A 9731-nucleotide genomic window follows, 5' to 3' on the forward strand; every position below is an offset into this window, starting at 1 on the left:
TCTACTCTTCAATTTCAATGACATAATTCTTTTCATTTCAATTTACTCTACTCTTTAATTAGTCTTAGCCTGATAGTTGGAAGGCAGTCATTTGCCCTAACTAAATAAAATACTTTTATTTGAAAAGGAACCTTTATTCGGCAGGTTTGCTCTAAAGCTCTTCTACGACCGCGGAAGCTTTAATAATAATAATAACAGAATTAGAGTAATGCAACAGGGAAACGAGTTTGCCCCGGAGGAAGGACAAGCGAACGAGAGTCGATCCCCGGGTACCCAAAATTAAATATAAATAAATAATAAATAATAAATAATAAATCAAATCCGTGTGGAGTTTTCAATCCGTTCTCCCATCGGACGCGTCCCCGGGTGGCGGATAGGGGAACGCTCTGTAGATATACAGGGTAGGCGGGAAATAAAATACCGCTCGCGGACCAAAAACTGGAAATCTAAACCCGGCAGCGACTGAACCAGATTGGGCGGCTCTCCGGTCGGCGTCTGTACTTCAGGTAAGAAGCGGCTGTTAACGCACCTGCCAGCAGGTATAAAATGGAACCATTATAAAAAATGAGAAGAATAAGTGAAGCCTCGGATAACCTTAATCTTAATTCTAATCATACACTTCTGGAATGTGGTCCAGCTCGGCCCCAGACTGATCATACTCCAGATACAAACAACTACTCTGGGGATAATAGACAAGACCTTTTGCAGCCGGGAACTGATTCGCAAGCATCGCATGCAGCGACCAGCCCAGTTGTAGCAACTAGACAGCGTAAAAAATGGACATCAGAAATTAACGAATTCTTATTACGCACATACCTACAGATCACTAAATTAGAAACACACAGAACCCTTTTCCGAAAACGTTTACGTGAAAAGTTTGTAGAAAAATATCCGCAAATGAACGTGTCAGAGCAAAACTTGTCTGATCAATTAAGAGCGATACGCAGACATGATTACATCACAGAAGCAAGAAGAGAAGAAATTACCCAGGAAGTGGCGAGAGAGCTCGGTAGCAACTCTGGAGCCCCAGCAAGCCCTGAGCAAACAAACAACACACCACAGGATGGTAGTATGGATGCAGAGAACGAAGGGAATGTCCCTTTAATTATTGAGCCCGTCAACGACAATGCAGAGTCAATAGATTTTGAAAGTGCATATAATAGTTTTCAAGAAAATTATGCGAAATATAGGGGAATGCCTGTGATGAGTCTGCCGCACTTGCCGAAACTAAACACCTCTAGAAAACTCGGAAAATTAGTTGACTATTACAACGCTGTTGTATTACCGGAAACACTGAACGAAGAGATTAGTCTCGAAGAACTTATAATAGTCATATACTGCGTTGCTAAAACTATATCTGAAATAATCACTAACAAACATTTTGAGAACAATCAACACAATCAGAAGCCAAAACACTCCAAATCAACTGACAAGAGTAATAAACCGAAGTGGTTGATAAGACTCGATAAGAACATTGAAGAGCACCGCCGAAAAATAGGAAAAATAACAGCATTGGTAGGTGGAAACACCTCCGGACGATTGAAACGCCAAGTCCTCAAAATATGTAAAAACTTTAATACTCACTCGAAGTTCGAAAATAATGAAGAAATGCCCAAGCGTACGCTCGATACGCTCAAGCAAAAATTAAGAACGCTAACCACCAGAAGAGAAAAATATAGCATGTCTATGAAACGCAAGCAACATAATCGTATGTTTGAAAGCAATCAAAAGCTATTTTTACGACAATTAAAACAAACCACGAACGTAGAAAGGCAGACGCGACAGGCATCAATGGATGAATTTAGATCATACTGGTCGGCTATTTGGTCCAAACCTCAGAAATACAACACCTCGGCAAGCTGGATAGCAGAAGTGAGAGAAAAGTACTCTAGTATCCCAATACTTGGTTTCTCAGCCGTAACACCTGAAGAGGTTGCGAAAGTTGCTCGAAGGCTCCACAATTGGAAAACTCCAGGCTGCGACAACTTGCATGCTTACTGGTTCAAAAAGCTTACATGTATACACGACAAACTTGCAGCCCTCTTCACCAAGATAATAACCGGCGAAGAAGAATTGCCAAATTTTGCAACGCTTGGTACGACATATATGATTCCAAAATGTGATGAAATCAATGACCCTTCAAAATTCAGGCCCATCACCTGTCTGCCAGTTATTTACAAAATACTTACGTCGTGCATAACTAACATCTTTTATGAGCATATCGAAACACATAATCTGATTGCAGAAGAGCAGAAAGGATGTATACGTGCATCACAAGGTTGTAAAGAGCAACTGATTATAGATCAAGTTGTCCTTGGGCAATCTAAACAGAAGAACAGAAACCTCTATGCAGCTTATATTGACTGGATGAAAGCATTCGATTCGGTTCCACACTCCTGGCTTATTGAAGTACTTCGTATTTACAACTTCAATCCCAATATCATACTCTTTCTAGAAAAAGTTATGCAACGCTGGAGGACAAGAATAAAAATACCTGGCCCGGAAAGCTCTCAATACACAACCGAAATAAACATTCGAAATGGTATCTTTCAAGGTGACTCGTTGAGTCCGCTCTGGTTTGTTCTCAGCATGAACCCCTTAAGTCACATCCTGAATGAGACGGGACATGGGTTTGTATTAAAACACGGACAGTCTGAAAGATTCCGACTGAGCCATCTTTTTTACGTAGATGATTTGAAACTCTACGCCAGCAATTCCAAACATCTAGATAAGCTTTTGAGATGTGTCGAAACCTTCTCCAATGACATTAAAATGCCTATTGGACTTGATAAATGCCGAAAGATCACAATAGTTAAAGGTAAAGTGGTTTCTCGACATGTAACCGCGGAAAGTAGCGGACTCGACATAGCAGAAATGGAGGCAGGAGAGGTATACAAGTACCTTGGAGTTATGCAAAGCAGCAGTATAAATACGATGCAAATGAGGAAAAAACTGATAGCAGAATTTAAAAGGCGCCTTCACGCTATCTGTAAAACCCAACTTAATGGGAAAAACCAAATCCACGCCATTAATTCATTTGTCGTCCCGGTGGTATCGTATAGCTTCGGAATTGTAAAATGGTCATCTACTGAAATAGAAAATCTACAACGAATAATACGCACAATTATGACTAAATACAAGTCACGTCACCCAAAAAGCTCTGTCGTTCGAATTATGCTACCTAGAAAAGCGGGAGGCAGAGGACAGATTGATGTTGGAGCACTGCATGACAAACTTATCTTGAACATAAGAGCATATTTCCAACATAAGTGTTCCCAATCCGAGCTCCACAAGGCTGCAAGTGCTGCGGATGATAATTATACCCCACTTCGGATGAATCAACCCTACGAAATCAAGAACACAACCACAATAGACGAAAAAATCCAAAGATGGTCTGAAATGGCTATCCACGGCGTATATCGAAAAGACTTGCTGAGCCCACATGTCGACCAAAAATTGTCGCACTTATGGCTTACCAACAGGTCGATATTTGCCGAAACGGAGGGTACCATTTTCGCCATACAAGATGGTGTGATTCCAACGAGAAATTACATTAAATACGTAATGCGAGATCCAAATGCCGCTGCAGACAGATGCCGAAGATGCAATAGTCGAAGTGAGACATTAGACCACGTGCTAGCGGGATGCACCACACTGGCAAACTCTATGTACCTGAAGCGACATAATGACATCGCGAAAATAATCCATCTAAAACTGAAGCAGATGTACAACTTCAATCCAAGCAAAATACCGTACTTCAGATACACCCCAGAACCTGTTCAAGAAGACTCCAACTACCTTCTATATTACGACCGAACAATTTTAACAAATGCCACAAGAGACCACAATAGACCAGATATTTTCCTTATTGATAAATCTCAAGCGACTGGTTATATAGTTGATATTGCTGTTCCTCTAAACAGAAACATGCAAAAAACATATGCAGAAAAAATATCCAAATATTCTGACTTAGGCATTGATGTCAAACGCCAGTGGAAGCTAAGGAAGGTGCACATACTACCAATTATCATCTCAGCCCACGGACTAGTGCATAAAAACTTAGCAGACAACGTGAAAACTCTCCAACTCCCAGAATATTTAATTTTCGACATGCAGAAAGCAGCTTTACTCAATTCTTGCCATATAGTCCGAAACTTTTTACAGTAAACGTTTTTCTTGGCAGTAAATTTGTTAACTATTTTGTATAATATTTATATATATATTTAATTGTAATATTTTGTACCTGTTATTGTATATATTATTGGCTTGCAGCAAAGCTGTCGCCAATTAATGTAAAACACTCCTTCTTTGGGATGCAATAAAAAAAAAAAAAAAAAAAAAAAAATAAACCAAATAATGCTACGAATATAATTTCTTTAAGATGTGCAGACTCAAATACAAATCTAACTTTCATAATAGACACCGGAGCAGACGTATCTATCATAAAGTCAAAAAATCTAAATGGCGACTTATTTTTCAATGACCAAGATAAATGTAAATTAATAGGGATATCAAACGAAATTATTTACTCAAAAGGAGTAACAGACATAAAATTGGATTTTGGAGAGAAATCGCATATCCAAAAATTCAATATAGTAGACGACAAATTTCCTATACAAACTGACGGAATATTGGGACAGGATTTTCTGAAAGATTGCCTTTGCAAAATCGATTTAGAAACATATACTATAACACTCGTTGTTGATGATGAAGAGATCATTTTACACATTCATTCAGATTTATCTGAAGTTTCGGATATAATTATTCCTGCAAGATCGGAAATAATTCACCGAGTAAAATTAGATCTAACTGAAGACAGCGTCGTGTTCAATAAAGAAATTCAAAAAGGCGTATTTCTAGGAAACTCCATAGTACCCAAGGAAGGATTTGCTCACATAAGACTACTTAACGTTAACGACAGTGAAATTCGTATAAAAAATCTAAATCTTGAAACAGAACCCTTAAATAACTATTACGTAATTAACCAGAAAAATAAAGATAATTTTGACAAAACACGTTTTCAAAAATTAATAAAAATTGTAAATTTAGATTCAGACGACAAAACTGCAAGGGATTCATTATATGTATAAAATTTTCGAGCAATTTCAAGACATTTTTCATATAGAAGGGGAAACTTTGAGCACTAATAATTTTTATACCCAACATTTGAGTCTGAACGATAAAACACCTGTATACATAAAAAATTACAGATTACCTCAGACTCAGCTTAAGGGGGTGGTAGTGTTTAGCGCTAAAAAAAAACACTTTTTTTTTAATTTTTTACAGAAATATGGCTTAAGATATCAGTTGTATGTTATTGTACATCTTTTCAATAAGTTTTTAAAAAATATTAATAATAAAATATTGACAAATAAGTCCATGACAGAGTTTTTTTGGAGATATGTTTTTCGAGAGCACTGCCAATCGGCATTCGTCGTAGAATCATCTGAAACTAAAAAAGTCGAATTTTTCAGTTAAAGTATGACGTTTCGCCATATTTGTAAGTGAAAAACAACCTTAAAAAAAAAAAAAATAAAAAAAAGCAGTGGGAGGGGCGGGGGGGGGGGGGGGGTATTTTTGATTTAGAAAACGTGTGCCAAATTTGAAAAGAATCGGTTGAATAGTTTCGGAGTTGTGATTGGCACCGACTTTTAAGAAGTCGTTTCGGGAAAAACGCGTTTGAAAAAATGACTCTGAAAAATTATCGATGCTCCGCATTCGAGGTAGAGTGCCTAAAACGGCTTAAAATTTTGACACAACATTCTTGAAATGATTTACTATAAGATGAGTGAAAAAAAAAATTTCGATTTTGTGACCCTACCCCCCCTTAAAGAAATAGAAGAACAAGTAGAAAATTTATTGCAAACCGACATAGTGGAACCATCAGTGAGCGCCTATAATTCACCTCTTTTGATTGTACCAAAAAAAAGTAGCGGAGACAAAAAAAAATGGAGGCTTGTAGTAGACTATAGACAACTAAACAAAAAGATAATTAATGATAAATTTCCGTTGACGAGAATAGAAGACGTACTAGACAAACTGGGTCGCGCAAAATATTTTTCAACACTCGACATGACAAGCTCATTTCACCAGATAACGCTAGACAAACACTCAAGACACCTGACTGCATTCTCCACAAGACAAGGTCATTACCAATTTAAACGCTTACCATTTGGACTCAAAATATCGAGCAATAGCTTTCAAAGAATGCTCACAATAGCTTTGAGTGGTTTAGATAGCAATGCATTTTTATACGTAGACGATATTATAGTGTTTGGCTGTAGTCTAAAACATCACAACAGTAATTTAATTGCAGTTTTTGAAAGACTACGAAAATATAACTTAAAACTAAATGCGAGAAAGTGCGTATTTTTAAAATCCGAAGTCGTGTACCTAGGACATCTGATCACGCAAGATGGCATAAAAACAGACCCATCAAAATTTGAAGTGATAAAAAAATACCCCGTACCCAAAAGTAGTGATGAGGTTGGGAGACTTGTAGCTTTTTGCAATTATTATAGACGTTTTGTACACAATTTTGTTCAAATAACCAAATGCCTAAATAATCTTGTAAAGAAGGGACAAGTATTTGATTGGACTGACGAATGTCAGAAAGCATTCGAATCACTAAAAGGAAAACTAATCAATCCACCTATCTTACAATATCCAAATTTCGAGCAACCATTTGTGCTCACAACAGACGCATCTAATTTCACACTCGGTGCAGTACTTAGTCAAGGAGAAATAGGAAAAGATTTGCCTATATCATATGCAAGCAAAACTTTAGTAAAACATGATATAAATAAATCGGTCATAGAAAAAGAACTACTCGCAATTTACTGGGGAATAAACTTCTTCCGTCCATACCTAATGGGTAGAAAATTCATCGTGGTAACGGACCACAGACCTCTTATCTCCTTATTTTCACACAAAAATCCTTCGAACAAGATGACAAGGATTAGACTTGATTTGTCAGACTATGATTTCGAAATAGTCTACAAGCAAGGCAAAATGAACACAAATGCCGATGCATTATCACGAATAAAGATAGACTCAGACATACTAAAAAAAATGATACCAACGAATTGTGATGACAATAATAAAATGTTTGTAATAACAAGGGGAATGTCTGCCAAAAATAACACCAGGGTAGACAAGGAGAACTACAACTCTCATTCGAAGTCAGGCCAACTTCACATTTGGGATTGTACGTCCATAGCCGATATAAGAAATATAAAAAGATTAAAATTCGTATACGAAGAAAAAATGAAAGGATCCGAAATACAGATAAATAAAAAGGGGGACATAATAGTCCGATATAGTGAGGAGCCTCTGAAATACGTTTCAATCATGGCGAAACTATCATCAATAGTGACTAAAAGAATTATAGAAAAGCTAGCGCTAGAAAAAGATAATTTATTAAGAGAAATGAATATTGAAAATTTTAAGAAAGCATTCAACAAGTTGCAAACTGAAAGATTGGAACAAAATTTAAGACCCTTAAGAATAATTTTATATAAAGCCCCAAAACAAATTAATGACGAAAAAATTTAATATTTGAGTATCACAATGGGTATAAGAAAAACTATCTTAAAATTAAAACAAAAAGTACCTATGGAAGAACATGAGAAAAATAATAAAACAATATATAAACAGTTGTAAAGAATGTACTCGAAACAAACAGACAAAGTACATAAAATAAAAAATGACAATAACGGACACACCTAGTACAAGCTTTGAAAATTTAAGCATAGATACAGTAGGACCATTGATTATACTCGTATCAAATGGATTCCGATATATTTTAACGGTTCAATGCGAACTGACAAAATATGCAATCTTATTCCCAATGAAAACTAAAGAAGCAATTTCTATCGCAAAGACACTAGTAGAACAGGTAATACTAAAATACGGACTTTTTAATACATTAAAATCTGATCGAGGTACAGAGTTTGCAAATGAATTAATGAAAAATATATGCGAAATACTAAATATAAAGTAGACCTTTTCAGCACCCTATCACCATCAGACTATAAGAGTTGAAAGGAGTCACAGAGTCCTAAATGAATTTCTGTTACACTTCGTAGAAAATCACGAATGGGACCAATGGCTACCTTATTTTGCATTTGCTTTTAATATACGGAAAACTTCCACGCTTACCAACTGACATAATCGAGGACAATCAATCAGTATATAACTTAAACAATTACGCAAATGAGATGAAACTTAGACTAAAAGAGTCACTTCTTAGGGCACAAGAGCTGATAAAACTAACAAAACAAAAGAGAAAAGAACTATATGACAAGAGCAGTAACACATCAGAATTAAAAGTAGGTGACTGGGTATTTGTAAAACTAGAAAATGGAAGAAAACAGCAAAGTCCATATCATGGCCCTTATGTCATAGTGGAGCGTAAAAGAGTCAATTCTGTATTACAAATTAACAATAAGCTTAAGGAATATCATAACAATACCCTTAAGAAATACAAAATCACCTAAAATATTATCATATTAAATAAATTTAAGAAAAATTTATTATAAAACATACAATTAAAAATAAATTTAAATATATTAAGAAACTTTTAAAGTCATAAAATTATTTTTATTGAAAACTACTGTAATTTTCAATTTTAACCATAGGGGCCTTCACTTCACTTTCAAACTTCTTTCGAATTCTTTAAATATATTTTTAATAGGTAAATGAACTCAAACTTAAATTATTTAAGCCATTTCAATGTCAATGCCATTGTTGTCAAATAAACACTTTAATTTCAATGACAAAATTCTTTTTTTTTGAAACCCAAAACATAAAGGCACACGCCAAATACATTTTTTCTGTCATATGATACCTCACTCCTAAGGAAAACCATAGCTTACTGTCAAGTTCAGAGACCCATTTAAATTTAAGTCAGCCTAAGCAAAATTTTATTGTATATTATTTTTTGATTTTATAATTTTGTTATTGATTTTTACTTGTAACAATGTTTAGTTGTGATTATATATTTTATTGATGAGAAGACAAAAAGAAAGTATAAAATAAAGCCATTCTATCAGAAGGCGGGCAATTCAGTCTTAGCGTGGTAGTTGGAAGGCAGTCATTTGCCCTAACTAAATCAAAAAAAAAAATCTTTTATTTAAAAGGAACCTTTAGTCGGCAGGTTTGCTCTAAAGCTCTTCCCCGATAATAAAGACTTTTCACACGGTTTTTTTTCGATTACAGCACTTAGGTACTTTTTATTTTTATCTGGTTTAAGGCTCACAGTTTTTGTTTAACGGGTGTTTCTTAACTTTTAAAATTGCCTTTTTTTGTCGAAAACGTTTATGTACCACGGTGAACATTTATGCATACATATGTACCGCACTGTTTCAACTGTTAGCGCTATATATATGTATATTTTAGTTTATTGTTTTTTAAGTGCAATTCACTTTACCACAAATTTATGTTTTTATAACACTTTTTCACTGCCACTATTTTATTATCTAAATAGTATATTTTTGCTGTTCAATTTGATGTGTTTTGTTTTCAATATATAATTTTAAAACAAATTTTTCTTTATGTGTGTGTCCGTTTTCTAAGACACATCACTGTATTTTAAGTAATACCGCTTCTCTCCTTAATGTTTATGTATATATGTACACTATGTGCTTGTTTTGATATATTAAATGTAGCCACTGAACCATTTTTTGTTAGGGTTGTTTTAATGTAAGTTTGCTTGTTTGTTTGCTTTTGTC

General features: G+C 35.1%; 2 protein-coding genes across 2 annotated transcripts; both read left to right on the forward strand.

The window, feature by feature from the left end:
• Nucleotides 1–564: 564 nt before the first annotated feature.
• On the forward strand, nt 565–2488 carry LOC129250434 (uncharacterized). The gene is made up of 2 exons (XM_054890053.1): nt 565–2409; nt 2456–2488. The coding sequence occupies exons 1-2, from the start codon at nt 565–567 to the stop codon at nt 2486–2488; spliced, it is 1878 nt and encodes a 625-aa protein (XP_054746028.1).
• On the forward strand, nt 2481–3628 carry LOC129250435 (uncharacterized). The gene is made up of 3 exons (XM_054890054.1): nt 2481–2630; nt 2690–3531; nt 3590–3628. The coding sequence occupies exons 1-3, from the start codon at nt 2615–2617 to the stop codon at nt 3626–3628; spliced, it is 897 nt and encodes a 298-aa protein (XP_054746029.1). The 5' UTR covers nt 2481–2614.
• The last annotated feature ends 6103 nt before the right edge of the window (nt 3629–9731 follow it).

The sequence above is a fragment of the Anastrepha obliqua genome, chromosome 6, assembly GCF_027943255.1.
Source record: "Anastrepha obliqua isolate idAnaObli1 chromosome 6, idAnaObli1_1.0, whole genome shotgun sequence".
Lineage (NCBI taxonomy): Eukaryota > Metazoa > Arthropoda > Insecta > Diptera > Tephritidae > Anastrepha > Anastrepha obliqua.

What these genes read in the sequence shown, in the direction of transcription:
- LOC129250434 (XM_054890053.1), top strand. Translation starts at nt 565, where the DNA reads ATGAGAAGAATAAGTGAAGCCTCGGATAACCTTAATCTTAATTCTAAT. An exon ending in CACACTCCTGGCTTATTGAA is followed by an intron (nt 2,410 to 2,455) that starts GTACTTCGTATT and finishes TACTCTTTCTAG; the next exon opens with AAAAAGTTATGCAACGCTGG.
- LOC129250435 (XM_054890054.1), top strand. An exon ending in TTTTCGCCATACAAGATGGT is followed by an intron (nt 3,532 to 3,589) that starts GTGATTCCAACG and finishes ATGCCGCTGCAG; the next exon opens with ACAGATGCCGAAGATGCAAT.